General features: G+C 36.5%; 1 protein-coding gene across 4 annotated transcripts in view; it reads right to left on the bottom strand.

Moving 5' to 3' along the window:
• Positions 1 to 6,134: 6,134 nt before the first annotated feature.
• ZNF148 (zinc finger protein 148) overlaps positions 6,135 to 22,339 on the bottom strand; it is a 37,708-nt gene continuing 21,503 nt past the window's right edge. For 2 of the 4 annotated variants that reach the window (XM_040069782.2, XM_040069781.2), the window contains exons 3-7: positions 21,517 to 21,642; positions 18,330 to 18,453; positions 17,574 to 17,657; positions 11,518 to 11,636; positions 6,135 to 11,177 (exon numbers count right to left, since the gene is read on the bottom strand). In XM_040069782.2, coding sequence (XP_039925716.1) covers positions 9,591 to 11,177; positions 11,518 to 11,636; positions 17,574 to 17,657; positions 18,330 to 18,453; positions 21,517 to 21,642 — 2,040 coding nt within the window. In that variant the 3' untranslated portion in view covers positions 6,135 to 9,590. The remainder of the gene's footprint in view (positions 11,178 to 11,517; positions 11,637 to 17,573; positions 17,658 to 18,329; positions 18,454 to 21,516; positions 21,643 to 22,339) is intronic. The other 2 variants (XM_040069783.2, XM_040069784.2) reach the window with 2 other exon arrangements.

The raw sequence follows: 22,339 nt of genomic DNA, 5'->3' as shown, positions 1-22,339 counted from the left end.
ACCTGAGCAACCGGGGCAGGGCTGTTGGCTTCGAAAAGACAGCACAGATGGGCTCCTTTTTAAACCCCTGCTCCAGTGAACAGCTCTCTTCATTAAACTTCATGTCTTGACAACTAAAGCAGACAAAAAAATCAAACAATATTCTGTGGAAGACTATCTTCTGTTGATTTGGCAAGCGCAATGCAGACGATAACCAACAAACAGGATTCTTTTTGAGACAACCTCCCTGAGGCAATACACATTCAAATCACGAACGTTTATAAATTGCTGTCTATCCTGAAACAACAAAACAGTTTACCCTGTGCACTGCAAGAAAAATATTAATTGCAAAGAGATATTTTTAATGCCTCGAAATAAATCAATAACCAACTATTTTAACTGAACACTGCTTCCTTATCCTAGAAAAAAAAAAAAAAAAAAAAAAAAAAAAAAAAAAAAAAGCAATTTAAATGGACTATTTCTCACTCAACATGAAGTACAGGTTCTGATAATCCTTTTCAATATCAAAATGTTGAAAAGTATCTTTTCAGAATCAGTTTACTCTTTGACAGTAATCATAAAAGTCAGTAAGCAGACATGATGAGTTTTGATTTCTTTTTTCCACCACATAATTAGAACAAATGAAAATCAGTATAACTAATGTAACTGAACATAAAGACAAACGGGGCGGGTGAGTACATAGACATTGTATCATCAGGCACGTTGCAGAGTCAGAGTGCAGCCAAAATTCAAAACCAGCAAACATAAAACCATTTAAAGCAGTCATTACGCTGGCTGGATGCTAACACACCACGTCAAGTTTATAAGGTATATTTTAAAAGGCAATACCGTAACTTGCACACTGGAGGAAGTTGGAAACCAAGTCCTCTCCAGTGCTGGAGCTGCGTTCACGCCCTGCTCCAGGGGTACACAGAGGCACTCCGCGGCAGCAGCGCTTCCCAGGCTCAGAGGCACTCAGCGGGGGCATTTCCTACGGCCGCTTTCGGTCTGTGCTGGTGCAGTCAGCGACCGCCCTGCGCTCTGTCCCCAGGGTAACGAGAGCGAAGCCGAGCTCCCTCCTCTGCCTGGGCCCAACGCGGCCTGCTGAGCCCCCCCAGGCCCAGGCCAGATGAGAAGCTCCTCTCCTGCAGCCGCCGCTGCCCAGAGGAGGTTCCCCAGGTGGCTGCTGGATGCCCAGCAGCGGCCCTGCTGCACCCACCGGGTGAGGGGCCGGTGACATCCCAGACCCACCAGCTCTTCTGCCGCGCTCACCTCATCACAGCTCCGGTCTTCACACGCTGCTTCACTGCAGCTTTCTCTTTAAAAGGTACTGTGCCACTTCTAATGCCTTCTGACACAGAACTCGTTCTTTCATGAAGTAAAATCAACGCAGCCAAGCATGCCACAAAAATCAAGTATTTACCAGAAAGGATCCTACAAAAAGATTCAGGGAAACGTAAGGCCTCATACACACGAACGAATTACCAGTAATTAATGCTACAGGGCGTATTTATGGCTATGCAGGTGCATAAACGCTGTGATCCTCAATATTTTTAAAGATATTTGCTTTAACAATGGAAAAATCTATGCAACAAATACTCCATATTCTACACATGCTACAAAATACTGCACTGCACACGGCATACTGTTATCCAACAGACTTGAAATCTTGAGTGACTGAGTTCACCCTTCTCGCCATGGACATTAAAACAAAGTCCTGATTCTCATGTGCGTGAGGAGATGCTGGCACTGAAGAAATTCATTCCAGTGCAAACAAAAATCACAAAAGGAAAGCTGGTCTAACACTAGGTGTTTCTATTAAAGTGGCTTCAGTGCAATCTTCTCAGACAATCAGGATTAAAGTTAAGGTCAGGTATTCTGTTTTCTATAATCAAAGCAGGCAAGGAGATCCAAGGGAGAAGAAAACCCAAATAAGTTCTGTGTGTTTCAAATCAAATATTTAAATATTTCATTTAATTGTTGAAAAGTATCCACCTCAGTTCTTGCACGACACTATGTATCTTTACATGCCTTCATCTGTCTCATTAAGAAAGCAGATTTAGTTGGAAATTATCTAACGTGAAAAATACTGCTAAGTCTATTCATAAAACAGTATTCTATATTTTTATTTTTCAAACAGCAAGTGACCACATTTAAAATGCATCATTTGCAAATATAAATTATCAAACTATTAGTTTAATTAAAAATAAAGCAAAAACATAACTTCCCTTAGTATCACAATACATAGAAGGGTATTATAAACCCAAAAAGACTAAGTTAACCATAAGAAAACAATAACGTCAAAAGTGATGAAACTCATTAAGTCACTTAATGAATAAATCAGTCCTAAGAATACAATACCATTCACCATGATTATGTTAAAAAAAAGCAAACTTTCATTGTATTATACAGATAAAACAATCCAATCCTTCATGCCACATTTTGTAAACCATGATATAAAGTACACTCACAGTCAAATGAACAGGAAGAGTAACTCCCAAAATATTTTAAGTTGTTTTTAGGGCAGAAATAAAGGCAGAAATAGAATCATTTAAAATATATCAAGTTTAACAAAAAAAAAAAAATTCATTTGGTCAAGCCTGCTATCCAAATAGTTTTGTTCCCTGCAAAACTATTTTTTTGAGTTATGAAATTTAAATGTTTCTTTTACATATTAAATGTAAGTCATGTGTTGAGCTACGTTAAATCCTTTTATACTTTTATCATTTTGGCCTAGAGACTCAAACATCTTACATACACACACACACACACCCCCCACACACACACTTTCTCTCTTCTTGGTATCAGGAAATTCCTCATTTCACAGGAATAGTGAAAGACTCACATACTGATTTCTGTCAAAAAGATAAGGAATATGCAAATTCGTATTTTCCAGGTTCCTATAAAACCATCTCTCACCTATATATACATACTCCAACTGATGGAATTCAGGTTACGGTCTTTTGTCTGATAATAAAGGGACGGAATAGATGTTGTAGGGTAAAGAAATACTGTATAATGATCTAAATAAACCTATTATCCTTAATTTATCTATACAAATCATTGGGGTTTTTTTAATTAACTGAAATACAAAGAAGGCATATTGACTTCAGGAAAATAGCACTGATCAGAAATTCACTGTAACAGTGTTTCACTATATATATTATCAGGCTTTTCATAAGACAATTTCTTCTGTATACTACATTTTGTAATAATTTCTCTGTCTTCAAATCTATTACATTTTCAGATCCAATTCAGCGCTGTATCATATGCCTTCAAAATAAAAGGAAGTCACTTGCTTTATTGAATACCAAGTTCCCTTCCAGACAGTATTTAAAGAAAGACAAGACTACACAGACAAAGTCCAGTATAATTCATTTCTGACAATGAAAATTCCAACCCCTCATACTGTTGCAAAATTCCTTCTACTGAAATGTCTACAATAATAATAATTATAATAATAATTATAATAATAAAAAGCATACATTACATATAAAAGATACCAGTGTACTAAAAGTGACAGAAGTGGACTAGCAAATCCTTCAAAGCACATATTATATAAATGACTAGCATTTAAAAACATTTCTTTTTCTATAAAATGTAGGTCATATACATTTATAAATTGGGGGGTGGGTTCTAAAGCAGTGATGACTGTTCAAATAGATATGCTGCTCTGTACAGTCTAATACCTATTCAATTCAAACTATAAGTTTGACAGCTAGTTTATCAGAATAAACTCATCTCATCATCTCATAGCTCATAATTTGAAAAATATGCAACTCAAAAGGAAGAGGTGACTCAAAGGTTCACTGTTTATCTGCATATGAAATAAGAGGAGAACTATTCCTTTCTATGGGTGGCTCAAGCCTCATCAGTTCAGTATCAGGACTTAAAGACTCCAAATTTATGTAGAGGAACTGGCAGGAATCAGCACAGAAGCAGAATAGTATCTCTGATCCTTTAGAGACACAGCTATTCAACCTTAGCAGTCTTCCTCGTCTCGCAGAAGTGCAGCCAAGCCATTCATTTCTCACTCAAAGTGGATGAAGCCACAGACCTAAAGACTGTCCTCTCTGAGACTGAAATTGTGCTCTGTAAACAATGTTATATATTCCAGCAGGAGGACATATGAATTTATTTATTAAAAAATTATTAAGAATATTCATTAACTCAAACAAGGCTATTAACTCCCAAAGGTATTTTTGGAACTTATCCTTATGCTACTTGTCAAGTTAGCACTGTCATGTATTATTGCTTACAAACAGTACATCATCATATGCCTTCTAACAGAGCAGTACTGTGATCAGTTCATATTTACAGGCTTTTCTGTTTGTTTTTAAACAAGCTATAAAAACATTACATACTTTACAGACAATACAAATACTCAAGTCAAACAAATGGAATGCATAACAATAAGAAACGTCATAAAGGAAGACTGACATAAGTCCTTGATTGTCAAGACACATTTATATTTATATATAAACTCTAGCTGTGCAGAATCAAAGATTCAATCATAGGTACATCCTTATTTGATAAATCATATTTACAGCATGATATTGCATAAAAAAATAAAATAATGTCGTTTACACAATATTACCTTTCCATCCATTGGATTAAGGAAAGCAAGAAACAACTCTTAGAAATGTTTGCTTGCCTCAGTTTGTGTTTCCTACCCGAAGATGTAACTTTAAAAAGGAAACAGAAGATTTTGTATGTTGAGTAGAGCAAAAGCGACTATAAATTTATTTCCCTGACACAAAGCAAATTGAACTTGAACAGAAGTTTAAATTTCAAATTAAAGACATGTCTTTTCATTAGCAGTAATACTTTCTTAGTGCTTGTCCTTTGCAAAGTGAGTTTCAGCTAGATGCATTACATGCCTAACATAAACATGCATTACCCTAAGTCCAATGAACTTTCAAAGTTACAAGGCTTCATTTTAGTAAAACATTTAACTCTGTAAAATTATTCATTTGCTTCAGTACCAACCATGTAATTTGAAAGTTCACATGTGTACTGGTACCGACTGCATAAACATACTTCTGCCTGTTTAACATTTCCAAACGGATTCCCAGGAGTATTAGGATTTTCCCTGCAATTTGTTATGGTATTAAAACAAGCGAACAAAGAATACAAATCAAAGCCCTCAAAGCCAAGAAAATTTAGTTAGCAAATATACATACATAATGTAATCCAATGCTGCAAAATTCAGAGTGAATTAATCCAAATATTCTGGTTCATTTCAAATAGTTACTACATACGATACAAATACTATAAAAATATTCTGATCAAGCATGGAATATAATGTATCTGTTCAGGTGGAAAGTTTTCATAGGAGAACAGGAATACTTCAGAATAAACTCCAAAAGTTACAGTAGAACCCCAATAATTCGCAGCAATGCCTAAGAAACCCTTTACAAATTACAATTTTGAAAATAGTGAAGAAGCAGGCAACAAAAGCAAGGATGTCACATCACAAAATGTACTTTGTTCATTTATTTTGACAACTGCAATTTAGTTTTCAATACTCCTTCTGCCTCCCAGTATACTAATAGGGATGCTGTAGTATACTTGGGTGAAGTAGTACAGTATTATTGTGCGAGACCTTGCTACAGTACTTTTTAGACCATTGCAGAGAGGTGGGAAAGGACCACGAGGGATGTAGAAACCTGTCAGATGTTCTGTTTAGAGGTCAGCGAATTAGCAAGATTTTACTGTACTTCTCAATTAACAACGAAAAGCTCCCATCATCCAAAAAAACTGACAAGTACAATATAAAAATAATACAAGTGTTATTTCACATGAATACTTTCTTGTCCTATTTTCTTCTTGAACACAATTTTCCTAAAGACAACACTAGGAGACACAAGATCATAAACATTGTTCTTTTATAATCCAATTTAAATTGTTTATGTTGTTATTCGTAAACCAACATACAGTAATACATATGGTTAATTCTTCTCCCCAAAACTTGTCATTTATGATTAATTCATTCCAAATCAAAATTAAGAAAATGTAAATGCCTATTAGTATACCATTACAAGCTGATTCCTTCATTGTCTGTTATATTAATGGTAAAACATATCAAAAGATTCATGCTAAAAGGGACACTGTCAAGTAATTTAGGACCAAAATATGGCCTATCAATAAGTGCATGTGTGTATATATATATATATATATATATATATATGTACTTTGTGTGTATATATATATATATATGGAGAGAGAGAGCGAGAGCTTGGTAATCAATGTCATCAATTTCCTCATTTCCAAAATTATCATTGCGCTATCACTAGTAGATATCCCCAAAAATTCCACCTTACACACACACACAGATCCGGTGCTCGCGTGACCTTTGGGTAGGAATGCCTGCTGTTAGCTCAGGGGAACCTCCACGCTCACCCCAGCCTTATACCGACAGCACAAGAACAGAATAGACAACCAAAGCTGCTTTGTTCCACACATACACAGCAAACTAACAAAAATGACCAGATCGACATGAAGAGTGTGCATCTGCAGCAGATTAAAAGCAGCAAAACGTGAGCAGTGAAAAACATTATTAAATAATGCCATTATTAAACCAGCAAGTGATTTTTACAGAGCTAAACCTCCCAGAACTACACAAGCACTTATTCCAGGATAAAAGGGGATGTACTCAGGAAATCACAGCAGTGTATTTGGCTAACTCCTCCAGTGCAGAAAGCTTCAAGCATCAGCAGATAACTACTCACACCACTGCTTTAATTGTACACGTGGAAGAACCCTACAAGACAGTCCCTGCGGCTTAGACGGGACCTCACAGCCTGTCCTAAGGCACAGAGTGCAGCTGGAATGGCTCAGCAGCAGGCTAGGGAATGGGAACGAGCTGTGATGTAAGGAACAGCAGTTCCTCTGGTGCTCCCCGTCTGGCTGCAGGGAAGAGCAAGTTCCTTCAGTCTGCACAGCAGCCTGCTCCCTCGCACACACTCGGAGTGATTCCCAAGTGCGGCGACGGCACGGGAGAGCCACTCCCTCTGAGTCCTCCATCGCATTCTCACACCAGAGTGTCAATGCAGTAGCTTTTTTAAATAAAGCTGAGTCAGTCTCCTTAGGGAGAAGGAGGCTTCATTCCTCTTACCTCCCTATGGGCCCACAGCAGTGCAGTAACACAGTAATAACCCAGCCTTTTTTTTTTTTTTTTTACTTTTGCTCCTTGCTATATTTAACAAACAGTACAATTGCCATCTCCTTGCAACATCAGGAACAAAAGTGCCAACACAGTATTATTCAGGCACCACAAGCTAGGATGTCATGGAAATGAACGCTGAAAACAAAGTATGCCTTACAAGAGGTGGTTTCCTGGGATATAGGGATCCTTTATGTTATTTCTGTACAACACAGAATGGAAAGTCAAAAAACCAAATTGTCCATAAAGGAAGAAAAACAGAGAGATCAGTTTAAAAATATTCTTTCAAAGAAATTTCTTTACACATATCATTAATAATCCATAAGGAATTTACTTTTCTCCCTCGAAGCCCACTCTTTTCAAGTCGTGGCCAAATATTCAGACAAAATTACTGCTAAATCATAGCACGCTGAAATGCCTTACTGTATTACACACAGGGTCAAAAATCAAAAGCCTGCTTTCTTATACAAAAGCATTAAGAAATTAGTTTATATAAACTGTATTCTTGCCAACAGAAGAAGCAGGCTATGGATAATAAATGCCCTTTCTCCTTCAACTGTACCAAGTTAAGTTAGTGCTATGGTAGTGCTACCATAAGGGAAAAGACAAAGTGGGATCAGTTTCCTGGTAATGAAAATTCAGAAAAATATTGCTACTGCTTTGGTAAGAGGTGGGAACTGTTCCAGGTCCTGCTCAAGTCTTTTCTTAAAAGACAGGATATATTTTAGCCCCTTGAGATGCAGCCTTTTCTCCTACCTGATGGCTTTGTCTGAGAGACACCAGCTAGTAACAGTACTGTAAAAACCTGGATGAAATCCTATTTTAAAAACCACCATACACACTATATATGCGTGTGTGTGTGTGTGTGTGTGTGTGTGTGTATTTTTCCCTGGTTAATCAGCCCACATGAGGCTTAAACTGCCTTGAACTACCAGACAGTGTCCCTTTAGGGAAGGTGCAATAGAATGAACATACAGTTCAAAAATCTGAAACTTGTTAACTTAAACTACACAATAGTTAGGCTACTCAAATCTTACCACCTTAAAAATGCACACAGAACTACTTATCGTACCATACTGTATACTTCAAGACAAAGTACTATTCAAAAAAATATATTCATGGTACAGGGATAAACTTTGCAGTTTATTTATACTGTGAAATGCAATGAAAACTTCTGATCACTCTCCTAGGCTGGAAAAAGAAATCCCGTCATTCACCAGTTTGGGTTGGTAAAATTGTAGTGATTTTTACAAAGCAAACACTAAAAAACAGGGAATTTGAATGCCCACTTCTTCAGCTTTCAGGGATACTTCAATAAATTTAACAATTGGAATTGTCAAAAGTCTAGATAGAGAATTAAAACAGTTTTTACAGAAGCTAAAAATACCCAATCTCAAGTAAATGGAAAAGAATTACTGGAGCTGCTGTATGAGATGAAAATGATGCAACCGTATCAAACCTAAACATCTAAAAATGGTTTTATTTTTTGAGAAATCAAAACTTATAAAGTTGGCTAAGTGCTCTATGTTAATCATTATGAGTATGTAGGGTAAGGTACAATCAAGCTTTTACATCTTGGAATACACTGTTTGTGTAAGCAATTTGCAGTTGGGAATGTCATCTACAGAGTATTTTAACTAAAACTTCAAAATCTTGGTTTCTGCATATGAAAAAGTCATTAAAAAGTTACATCTAGATTCAGCTGTACAAAGAAATACACATTACTTCGGGAATGAAGTAAAGGCTTTAGCAGTTAGGCATTTTGCTTAAAAAAGTGTTTAAAGTATTTTAAATTAATTAGACTTTTAAATAGTAGAGTTAGTCTATCAGAATTCTCTTTCTTTCCCTCCAAACACAATTCAAGGTAATGCAAAGCAGAAATAAAGGGCACATGGTCTAAAATGATTTTTGAGAGAGACTGAAGATTCTTCTAGAAAATGCTTTCTTTTAAAGCCACATTTGTTTGACTTCTGAAACTTATTTGTTTGTTCTGTGTGTCTAGTACACGTTGATTCCCTGCTGAAGAGCAGCGACTATGCTGACAAGTTTAGAAATGACAATGTGAATAGTATCAGACAATAAATTGTCCTCCCAAAGCATACAAGGAAACCAGCAAGGAAACAATCATGGGGGAAAGTCTTACCTGGGGATTTTGTTTATTTTAAAATTTCAAAGAAGGTAAAATATTTTCTGGATTCAAACAAGTGAATAATAAACTGCCTTTGATAGGGGCACCAACATCAGGCAGTTCAATGACTGATGGCTATTGAAAAAATTTTTTAAAAAAGAAAAAAGAGAAAAAGAAGCAGTTATTGGTCTTGCTAATATCAGCTTACTTTTGTTTTAACATAGCGCTCTTAAAAGCTGTACAGAACTCCATCTTATACAGAGCAACCCCCTTTTGACAAATGTGTTCTAAAGTGCCAGTATTATTTACAAAGATTTCTTAGCCAAAAGTCTGGCCCGCTGTGGCATCAGGTGAAGAAGTCATCCCAGCTCTATCATTTACATTCACCAAGGGAAATTCTGGGAAATCAGCACTTGTCCCTGGTCCCCGAAGGTTCACCTGTCCATTGGCAGTGCTAAACTGAGAGGATATTCCAGCTCTTGCCCCATGGTACTGAGCTCTAAAGGGCTGCTCAAAGGAGCTAATTTGATATGCTTGATGAACAGACTGTGCCTCTGCTTTCTTCTGAGAAGTTACTTGATCCAAGAAGTCCTGGGTAGAGGAGGAAGAAGAATGATTTGCCTCATCACCTGAAAAGGGAAAAGGGTGCTGAGAATCACCAACCATTAGTCCAAAGTGAGACTTGTCTGGAGTTGTTCTTAATGGAGAGTTCATTCCCGACCGAAAGCTATTGACGGGTATAGATGTGTAGACCTTCTCCATGGAAGGAAATGCTGGCTGGGTTGTAAGAGTCTGGTTATCAGTCACAAAATTAAGGCTCGGGTTGTTCAAATAGGCATCATTTTGGCTAGTTCTGTCCAAAGCTTGTTGTAAAAACTTTGAATATTCTTGTAACATACTAGCTTTATCCGATGAGGAAGCTTGAGAGCTTGTTCCAACCGTCTCAGACTGGGTCACCTCAGACACTTCAGCAGAATTGATGGATATACTGGAGGTCACTTCCGTGTCAGCCACACTGAAAGAGATCTCATGCTGTCCATTAGCCTTGTGTGAATAATGATCTAACAGAGTCTGCAGTACCTCGTCTGGAATGACATTTTTGTCATGGTTACCTTTAATTTCAACATTCAGTGCCTGTGTGTCTAGTATTGAGGCTGTAGCGGTCTCATCGATGACACTGGCCACAGCTGCCTGCGTTACTGAAGGTTGAGATGCTATGGTACTTACATTCAAGGCATATTCTCGACTGTTGTTACTAGCTGCTTGTAGATACCTCTTTTTCTTTAAAAACTGCATTGCATCATCATAATTAGTGCTGCTGTGTACAGGTTTACTGGGCCCTTCCTGCAATGTGTCGACTTGATCAATGTCAGCATTACCTTCAGAGTCCAGTAAACTTTGCTTATCCACAAGGTCGAAGGCATACTTTGAAACCTTGCTGTCTTCGTATGTAGATAAAGGTGAAATGGTTTGACTTTGCTCAAGTGGCTGCTTTAGGCTCCTCTTGTTGACCTTTTTGAGAACGAGCTTCGGTGGGTGTATTTCTCCAGAATTTGCTTCCTCTAAGTGCGATCCGCCGACCGAAGAATGTGGCATCTCAACAGCATATTCTGCTACCATGTATTCATCTTTTACTTTAGTACTAGAAGTGTACAAAGGCAAATAGTCATTTTTGTCCTTCTTGTGTTCCGATTTATCTGTACTATCCTTATCCCCAGATTTTGTTTTCTCTGTTTTCTGCCTTTTCTTCTTTGGCAAGGAGCTGTCTTTCAGAGGCGTGGAGAAACCAGAATCTTCCTCCGATGGCAAGAAGCCAACTTTGGTGGCACTTCTGTTGGGTTTCTTCTCGCGGTTCTCATGGCACATACGTTTGTGTTTCAGCACACGATCAGTCCTGGAGAAATACTGGAAAAGATGATGGTGCTGATTATTATTATTATTGTTATTATGCAAAATAAATACGTTAGCAGAAAGAAAAGAATCCTTTCATTCTAATGAATTTACTTGGTGATTCACCCTCTTTACCAATTTCTAATGAAGAGTCAAACGAGAGTATACAGTAATAAAATCAAGCACAGTCACAGCTGTGACTCTGATCCACCTGTGCAGCAAGATAGCCCATCTTGACAGAAAATATATTCATTATATATTTATTTGTATAAAATGGAAAAAGCCTCATCTGAAATCGGGGAATTGATTGGGGTTTTGGTTTTCAGTCAAGGAAGATTTCACTTAGTCATCTTACCTGCAAACAATATTCACACTGGTAAGGCTTCTCTCCACTGTGAGTTCTTTTGTGCCTTTCCATGTGATACTTCTGAATAAACCTCATACCACATTCATCACAACGAAATGGCTTTTCACCTGATAAAAAACACATAGCAATATGAATCTAAAAGAATAAATCAACATTTTTCCATAAAATTACCAGGTCAAATACTACATTCTCTCTCAGAAAAAGTAAGAGCATTTAATCTTTTGCTACTGAAAAACCACGTAAACCACACAGGGCTTGCTTACATCACTATTTTTTCAATATTCAGTTGCTGATGCCTCAAATTACTTTAAGCTTTTATGCTAAAACCCCCCCCCCCACCTTTAGAACTAAATCCTTACTCCTCTTTCTAATGCAGGTACAGGTATGTCTTACATTTAACAAACTAAGAACTGCAAAGATGGTCTTCCTGAATTGCTGCTACAGTATGCATTTTCTAGGGCAGACAGCTGTATAAAAATACCTCAATCCTCTCACCAACTCATTAACTCAAATCCATCCATCCCTTGTAGGAGAGAATTAATGCATTTCCAAACTTGAATAGAACGTTTTGGAGGGTGCTTTCTATTTTTCCATATTTTTTCCCTTATGTGCATGTGGAATTGAGAGAACTGCTTTGAAAAAGTCCTACTACTTTGGTCGAAAACCAAATTTATTTATTTTTTAGGAACTAATTTAAAAAATGTTTTTTAAATTAAGTAAAAACACAAGAAACCTCCATAGCAGAACCAGCATTTGCAAACTTACAGGTTTCTCTTTTTGGTTGTTTTGTTTGCTTATTTTGTCTCTGTTTTTTTCTTTTAGGAAATATTTGTACAGACAATATGCACTGCTCTGAATTTATCTTCAATTCTCCCCCTTATTTTTCTCACAAAAAAAAACCCCTGTAATGATCCTTTCTGAGCAGGGAGTAACTCTATTTTTATTTCTTTTAACTTTTGTCTTGCATCTTCCCTCTGACATTTTTTTCTAGCTTCCTCTGACAAAACCTAAAAATTTCAAATGCATTGAAAAGTTAGTTTTGCCTTTATAGAAGTTTACTGTTATTTACCAGAACTCACCCTGAACAACTGTGATCTCTCCTCTTAGTATTTAATATGAAATCCTTTGGACTGACATAGAGGTCAGGGATTGTCTTGGCAGCATCTGTCAAGACCCTCTTTGTTCTGGATATTGCACTGCACTGATTTGTGGGATATGAACCATTTATGTCTTGTTTCCAGAAATATGCAGACTGTTGCTATTTTCTGAGGTAGTTTTCTTCTTACTAATTATGTTATGAACTGCTGAATTTCTAATAATTAGTTGTTAAAGTCTAAAACTTTAAATTAACAGATTTTGTTATTCAAAATATTGACAGAGTTTGTATTTTCCATTTAGAATAGAGAAATTTATCCACATCCTTCTACAAACGGGAATACAGTACCTTAAAATAAGGTTCCAGTATTTATAGAAACTAGAATGGAAAATATCTGTATCGCCCACACATGTGCTCCTAGTCAGATTATTAATGCCCAGAGTTTCAACTTCCTTAATTCCAAGCAATTTCTAAATCTCTCTCTTTGTAAGCCTATGTCCTATTTCCAATTATTATTTCTTACCTCTCCATGTGGCTTCTCAACCAATCTCTTTCTTGGATGCAATTATTCCAATTTATTCTCTCCCAAATCAAATTATCTCCTCTCCTCAGATCTCTCAGCTTCTATCAGTTCTTTTTCTACAGGCTCACAACCCCAGCATTCTATATCTCTTCTTTCACTTGACTTAGAGAACTCTACCATTTCTTGCTTATTAAAAAGCACCATAAAATTTTGCGCTTTTTTCCAACATCCCTTGTTAACTTATAACACCTCTCGTATCATTCCCTCTCATCCTGTCTATAAGCAAATCCTTCTCTCGGGCCTATTTCTTAACTTTCAAACTTCAAGTACACTCTTCAGGTTCTCTTTATTTGTCAGGCACCTTTATTTGTCACAATGATGGTGCCTTACACCCAACAAGCCTGTTCAGACTTTCTGAATCAAATTCCAACCCTTGTCTTCCATTTTCAGGGTGCCGAGGCAAGGCATTTAGACCTCCTTGTTCTTGTTTGATGCATGGGAACTCTTCCATTCCTGAAGACTACTACTTAGTCCTTGCTACCTACAGTTTTCTTTCCCTTTGCTCCACTATTCTGCTTTGTGGTTTTTTTTAAATTGCCACTTCAAACAACTCTCCTTACATAGTTTCAAAGTTTGCTTTCATGCTACCTTAGATTTATTTTAGAGAATGGAGTGGCTGTTTGGGTTGAAAACTATCCTGAGCCTCAAAGCAAGATAGCTGAGTCCTGTTCTGGCCTTGAACAGCCCTCTGAGGAGCCATCCTGCAACCCCAGGAAATGCAGAACACTTCATTAATACACTTACCTGCAGCCTTACACTCATTTCTGGAAGTGAATGCACACAGAGTTCCTTACCATTTTCCTACTCAAGCTGGCTATTTGCTGGCAGAGGACTCCCCAGCTACCTATTCCCATTTCAAGGCTTAAACAGGGCCAAACAGGGGTCTGTGGTTTTGAGGTGGATTACAATCACCAGCTATTTCAGAGACTTTCAGGGTACATATTAATGCACTGCTGGCCATGCCTTAACAGGGAGAAGAATTTGGGGACACTGCCCTGGAGTTAACTCAGCACAGTCCAGAAAATAATATTTTTCAGTAGAATTCCAGAACACTCTGAAAGTAAGATTAAGAAAACCTTTGAGAAGCTGACACCATACTTAATTTTGGCTTTAATCTTCATATGGAAGATAATGTTAGAAAAAGATTAAAAATTAATATGAAGATAGGCTTCCAATAATAATCTCATCCTAGCAGAAGCCCAAAATTTCAGATGCCTTTCGCAATTTTGTTGTACTTTTCAAACAGGATCTATTGCAAATGGAGATCATTAATAACAGCCTTTTGATAATGCAGGGAGAGTCTAGGACACATTTTTCTGAAATGTCTTGGTGAGTGAGAAAGAATCAGATGTATAAAAAAACCCTCAAAAATTAAAAATATAATACAACAATTAATGCATTATTTATGAAAACAGCCCCTGTGTTGTGTCCATGTTTGCAATCTATTAAAACCAAGCAATAGAACTACTCATCCAGTGCAGGACAAATATTATACGTATGAAGGCTGTAACAATTATAAACCCAGGCATTTTAAAGTCTAAACAGACAAAAACCAAATTATAGAAGGCAATAAAAAAATCAGCATGACTGAATAAGAAAGCACTTGAATTGTTAGTCCCAATGGTGTTTTATTTTTTTTAATGTAATCTTAGTTTTTGAGTTTAAAATGGAAAGTAGGGTGGCTTACACAATTAGGACACATGAATGCCTGAGTGGGTAAGGTATATAGAAATATTTCTAGAGCAAAAAGTAAGCAGACATATTTGAAAAAAAAAAAAAAAGCAAAAAAAAAAAAAAGCAGCACATTCAGCATCTTCTCCAACCTCATAAACTGAAAACATTTGTGTACCAGTGACTCTTCCCTCTCTTACAACTAAAATAGCAATTTTCTGTATCATTAGGGACAAGTTTAGCAGCAGGGTTCCAACACTGCTGCCCTCCTCTACACACAATTATAAGCAAATTTTGTATTAATGCAATGTCTGCTTTTAGATGCAACTGTTTAATTATTTACACAGAATAAGGCTGTTCATTGATTGCTTCTTAACTCCCTCACAACATTTCCTTTGAAAGAGCAGTTCAGAGAACTAAAGTCAAATCAGACTGGAAATAGCTGGGGCACCTGTAAATTGGGGGCTTGTAACAGGCATAAAATGGGGCTTCTACCTGTTACTACTATCTTTGATTTCTTCAAAATAAACTGGAAAATTTGACAAAAATCTTTAAAAAAGAGATTTCCTGTTCCACATCAGTATTTTGAACACTGTAGAAAAGCTGGAGCTAAAAGTGGTCATTCATGGAGATAAAAATGCAAAATAGAAATGCATACAACAACGTTAAGAAACATTTTTTAAAAGGGTATGAATAATACAAACAGATCTTTACTTTCATCAAAGTAAAACTCAGGCCCATTGCTCACCTTCTCATTAGAGAAGCAAGTTGAAAATTCAGCTTTTCTGGGTGGGTTTAGTTATGCAGCCCTGAACAACAGAGTGACTACACAAATAGCTAAGGGCCAGTAGTGAACTCTGTCATATAGCGGTAAAAGCACAGACAGGTATGCAGAGTGCCAGTTAGCTACACTGTCACTGGGTGAAGCCAAAATTAAACACTAGTTAAATTCTTGTTATCTAAACAGCCTTCAGAAAAAATTTTGCCACTCCTGGAAGCTGGGTTTTATGTGTTTTCTCCTAATCATTACTAGCTGTCACCTAGGAAAACCATGATTCCACATTTTAAACATAAGCACCTTCCTCTATTTTCTGAGAAACAACCAAACTATACCTCAGGATGCTGAGGAAAGGAGGAAACACAGTTATCTAAAAAAAGTCAGATAACAATATGGTTAATTAGTTAAGTGGTACTTTTTTCTCTGCTAAACAAAGACTAGCATATGCAGGAGTTGGCATAAAAACCTACAGTCCCACCACATCCACCCCCTCCCTCCAAAGCTTACAATCGACACAGATTTCTCATTAGAGCTAGAAGCTAAATTTTAAAAGATAATTAAATCAATTTATAAAATATTTGCAGTCAAATGTTAATTAAATATATTGCCCAGACTCTCATTTTCAAAGCCACGTACAGGGAACAATCCTCATTTAAAAAAAAAAAAAAAAAAAAAAAAAAAAGGAGAAAAGTCTTCTAAAAAATGTGAAGACTACACTTAAATTTTTGCCTTTTGTGGGGAGGAGGGGTTGGGAGGGCAGATAGATGGAAGAGACTGAATGAGCATTCTTTTCAAGAATAAGTATCTACACAAAGTGAAGGCAGCATGGTTCACCAATTCACAGCCAGAGGAAAGACTAGGAGCGGAACAAAGACACTGGACAGAAGAATGGAAGACTCCTCTGTGGCTGACTGGCTGAAGGAACCTACTTAGTCTGGACTCATGGCAACCTAGGGTACAAAAATCCCATAAACAACAGGGCATTTGTGCATGTAACTCCCTGTACACTGCTCTGAAAATTCATTTTGCAGAGTTTTTCTCCCTCTCAACCCTTACACATGCACACACTGCACTGCGTGTTAGTAGCTTTCATATCCATTTAAATGCTACAGCCAAGAAACACTGTGCACATTCACCAGCTCTGCTTTTCTGAAAAAGAGGCTGAGAAATTGGCATCTAGTCCAAAAGGGACCATATTACAAAATATTTAAAGAGGGATTGAAAGGCCATGCACCAAAATGCCAAAAACCCAATGAAACCAAACCTGTTAAAGAATGTGGTTCTGTGTGGTGCAATAAGATTAAAAAATAAACACAGATAAACTACTCTCTTTGGCTTAAAGGTTCGGGCCTTATTTGACCTATACTGCATATTTTTAAACTAAGACTCTTCTTTTTAGAACAGTTCTGAATTAAACCCAAAGAAAAAAAGTGAGAAGAAAAGCTGATACTAATACCTTTGGGGTTAGGCATTTTGGCCATTTTAGTCCTGGCACTTTTCCATCAAATTCAAATACAAACAAACAGACAAACAAACAAATAAATCTATGGAAATGTAATTTGAAAGTCCCCCTTGTCTGAATTAACTCGATACAACAGAAGACAGAACTGCTTAACGAACTTTGACTTTTATGAATGCACAAACTTCGGGATTTGCTGCTCTGGAGTTATTTATAGAAAATTACTTTCAGATCTGCTTACTGGACTTCATACTCATTTTACAGCCAAAGGAAAGTGGAACAAGTTGAAAGCACAAAACTGATTTCTTTTTAAAAGCTTTATAACTTTATAACACGTGTTAAATTAAAACAAACTACGACAGGGTTTTAGGCTGCATATTTATTACCAGAAACCTTGCCTGAGTGGGGAAACAGTTTTTAAGCACGCCAGTAAAGATACTCAAGGCACTATACTCACCAGTATGAATCTTCTCATGCCTCTGTAGCAGGTACTTCTGTATGAAACGCATGTCGCACTGACTGCACTGAAATGGTTTTTCACCTTGAACAATATAATTCCACATCCAAAAGTTAATAACTACACACTGTTGTTTCTGATAACTATTTTTGAGGAATATTAAAACGTCTATTAAAAAACACCAGCATCTGAGCAAATTCCAAAAACACCCTGTTACCAAAAAACCAAATTTGCCTTACTACGTATATGAACTGCAGAGTTCTCTCCATGATCCTAAGAGTCACATTAAGACTAGCACGGAAGAGTGATCTGGAATGGCTGTCATTTCCTCACGAGCAAGATCAATCAGGATGCTGGCATAGACTGCATTCAGGATACTGGCAAGCTATTACAGCAGTAAGTACCTTTTTCACTTCTCCGAACAGAGAGATACCTCATCAGGCAAATAAGCAGCTGCAGCACATTTTACAAAGGGGTCAATTTTTGGCACTTAGGCTACAAGTCAACCCATTACTTTCTGATAAAGAAAGAAAAGAAACCTTGTAAACAGTTAGCTCTTCAGTTTATTAAATATACGTTGATTTTTTTTTTTTTTTCTGATATTCTTTTGACACTTTGGTGCATGGAATCTCTAAGCTTAGATGCCAAGTTAGCTACACTCTTAAAACTGAAATTCGCATAGAGCTGAAAACATTTTTAACATAAGTAAACAACTCTTTATATAGTAGAAAAGACAAATTTGAAGTCAAGCAGTACCTGTATGAATGAAGACATGTCTCTGTAAATGGTAGTTGGTTCTAAAGGCAGCATTGCAATGCTCACAAACATGAGATTTGTGGGTTTTCAGACCAAGTGATCCATCCTCATTTATTGTAAGGATCTATTTTAAAAAGAGTAAAATTTGTTCTCACACTACCCTCTAAAGATGTCTTATTAACTACAAAAAAAAAAACACATTAATTTTTTCGATGCAGAAAATGTAAATATTTCAGGCAAAACAATGCTAATTTCTACAAAACTATGCGTTAAGCTTCTAATACACATTTCCAATTGCAGTCCAATCCAGCTTGTGTCTCGTTGTGCATTAAGAGATATTTCAACAGGACGGAGACAAAAGCAGCTCATGGAAAATCAGCTTAGAGCTTCCCTAGGCACGGCTGAGTCACTTTATACGCTACTGTTTATTTTGTCCGTCTGTTGGAAAGGATGCAAAGTAATCAAACCACTCCTGGGCACTAAACCATGGACAAGCGTATTTTAAAGCAGAAGTGAAAAGTTACATTCTTTTTTTCAAATCACAACTCTAAATGTTTGCTGAAAGTCATTAAAGCTTAACCAGAATAGTCATATATATTATCTACATCTATATAATAACAATAGTCTCAAAGGTAAAATTATATTTTAAAAATAAAAATTCCAAAGCCAAACAACCAAGAGAATAACATTATTCTTCTCTCCTTTCAGGTTTTTCACTCAAAGTATTGCTCACTTAATATACATACTAAAGCATCTCCTTGATGACTTCAACTTGCACACTCAATTGCTTTGCTGTCAAACAAAGCCACTATTTTCATATAAAGTTAAGAAATCTTAAATTAAAAAAAAAATGCACCACATCTACCTTATTTAATAAAGCTAATCACAGGTTTTCTCTAATTTGTCAAAAAGAATAAGAATAGAAAACTAAACCAAACCCCAAAATCTTTACTGTCTCTGGCAAGAGAATAAGAAAACCAGTAAACAAATTACATTTATAAAAGTCTAGCTTAACTGCAAACACAACTATAAAGAAGAGCTTAAGGAACCTTAAATAATACAGTTTAGTCCCTTGTTATTAACAGAAAATAAAAGTATGCTGAGAAAACACATCTGCAGTTTGATTAGCTACAGCATTTTAGGTTTTATGATAATGACAGTGATGAGAAAGAAAGAGTCAATAACTGAGACAGTATCTCTGAAATAGCAGCAAATACTGTAGGATCTACTTAATTTTTAATTCTCCTGCACCAAAACAAGAGTGAAAGTCTCAGACTAACAAATTCTAGTGCATTCACTCTGAAGGACAAGTACATTCATACGTTGGTAAGATTGGTGTGTTACAGCTCCAGTCACAGATAGAGACAATTGTAAAGTCTCTGATCTGTAACATTATCCAGCTGATGAAGCTGACTACGTCTTTAAAACAAATTTAAATACATGTTATGAAATGCTTTTCATATATTATACTGAATTTTTTAAATAATTGTGAGGAAAATACACTTAATTTCATGGTTATCCTAAAGCTGGGCTCTTCTTCTTAATCTACTCCTTGTACCATTTAAAAGATGAGAGTTAACTTTGTCAGAGCAGCTTCCCTAACCAAAGCAACAAAGAAGCTTGTGCGTGAGTGTGTGTGCGCATGCGTGTCTGTCCGTGTGTGCACGTGTGTGTGTGTGTGTGTGTGTGTGTGGAAGAGGGAACAGGAGACAGGAGTCATGACACCTAATGACTTCTTCGTTACCTGATTACTGCATTGATATAAAACACAATTTGCAACATTTCAGAATGTTAACTGGCTTCCATTTGTCTGAGTTCCAGCTGCTGTTTGGATGGAAAATCAACGCCACTACTCTGGAAATACTGAAACTGCAGTAGGCTCTCACCTAGGTCAGTCCTTCAGCTTTTTTCTACTCTGCCTTTCTACTCTGACAGGTCTGAAAAAGGGGAAGAGAGACTGAAAAAGAACCTGTTTAACAATTCTGCTGATCATTTTTCATTCTTTTGTCATCTCAAAAAGACTAACTCTGGCAGACTGGGAGATAAAAAGGAAGCATGCAAGTACACGTCTGTAGAAAGAGGGGCACACGCCTCTTCTACCTTGCCATGTTTCCATGGAAGTGATCTCTGGATGTACTCAACCTAGATCTCCTTTTTCTCTCAAAGGGAGAAACGAGAAAAAAATGCACAGCATTTGGAACTTGCTTCCACACCCAATCTGAAGCAATTTCTCAGCTTTCCAAGAATACTGCAGGTGCAACCTTATTTGACAGTGCTTTGAGGAGGACTGGAGGGTCCTGCTCCCAGGACAAAAAAAGAGGAGGTTTGGGAGATTTTCTTTGTCTTATGGTCAGTTTTCCTTTGATGTACAACAGTCTGGGTTGATTTCTGAGTAGGCTTTATTTAATGCTGCTGTGTGATAACATAACTGATTTACTTCTATCAGAGCAGCCTGCATATGTTCTATTTAAAGTCTGATGATTAATATTGATTTGGGGAACTACTAGAAGATATAATACTGCTACCTCATGAGGTGAAATGATTCTGGTTTTATCTGAAGTGTTTCTCAACAGAAGAAAATTGTTTTCAGACATACAGGAATACATACTTCTCATGAATGGATCTATGAAACAAAATTTTAAGTAACAAACCAGGAGCTAGGGTAAGAATCTTTTGATATAAATAAATACATATATGAAGATGATTATGACCACAGGAATTCTCCCTACCAGTAAATTATTTTTTATATATTAGTAAACTTTTTAGAATTTTCAAAACTACAATTTTAGTTTTCTTTTTAAAAACTTTTCACTACTATGCATGAAGCATATAAAATTATCAGGCTCACAGAAAAGCACAACTAGTATTAGATAGATACAGAGTAATGATTTATAAATGGTGTACAAAGCTACTGACTCATAATTTAAAAAAAAAAAATTTTGGAGAGAGAACTGCCTGGAAAGACAGATGTTAAAATATGTCAAGAGTTCATGTTGCTAAAAGGAGTTCAAAGAAAAACACTGTTATATCAGTTTTGTTTGGGGTCTCTGGTGAACTTCAGAACTGCATCTTTACTGAGCAAACAAACAATTTCCAGCCTAACTAGTTCAAATGCTAATGAAATTAGTCATAGTCAACCAAATCTTCAGGTCCTTTTAATCTTGGTTTTGCCAAATCAATGTCTTACTTTTGCTGGTGAACGCTGTTTTCTTTTCTTCTTTTTCTGCAAATCTACTGGCTCTCGTATTTGTTTTTTGTCTCGTTTCTGTTGTTCAGATGCATCAGTAAAGGTAATTTCTTGCTTTACACTGATCTGTTAAGATACCAAGTGCCAGTTTCAGGTAAGGTTCTCACTACAGAAAAGCAATTTTTCAATTTTAGAAGATGACAAACTGCTGAAACAGAAAACCTTTTCCTAAGGGAATTATCTTCTGGCTTCACTCTTTCAGAAATTTAAGTGAAAGAATTAATATGTATCTTAAATAAAAAGGGCACAGTTAATTTCCTCAGTAACATTTTGATGTATCCTTTCATTCATCTCCCAAGGTCTTTTTTCCTGACCTGTGGCGATTTTGAGATCAGTTCATATGTTAAAATCACTTCCATCTGTAAAACCATTCAGTTTTTCATACCTATTTTACTTTAGTCCGTGCTGTTGTCAATGCAAGATTTAATGGAATAGTTTATTGTATATTTAAGACAGAAGTACTTTTAAGAAAAAAAAAAAAAAGACCAGTTCTAATGAAGTTTTGGAAAAAAAAGTTAAAATTAAAAAAAATCTCAATCTAGTGTGAACTTTAATGAAGTGATACTCTTACATTTTTCTAACACCTGAGCCACCTGATCTACAACTAACAGAGTAGTGTTTTAACAGTGCTGTGTCTCCAAAGATTACTCTTCATGGGTAAGGCTATCTCCTTTTATAGTCCTGGTGATTGTCCTTTATGTTTGAAGGGTAACAGTGATGATGTGCTGCATTACAGACAGATGCTCTGTTTTCAAAAGGAAGT

The sequence above is a fragment of the Hirundo rustica genome, chromosome 7 (assembly GCF_015227805.2).
Source record: "Hirundo rustica isolate bHirRus1 chromosome 7, bHirRus1.pri.v3, whole genome shotgun sequence".
NCBI lineage: Eukaryota > Metazoa > Chordata > Aves > Passeriformes > Hirundinidae > Hirundo > Hirundo rustica.
This window is presented reverse-complemented; position numbering and strand designations above follow the sequence as displayed.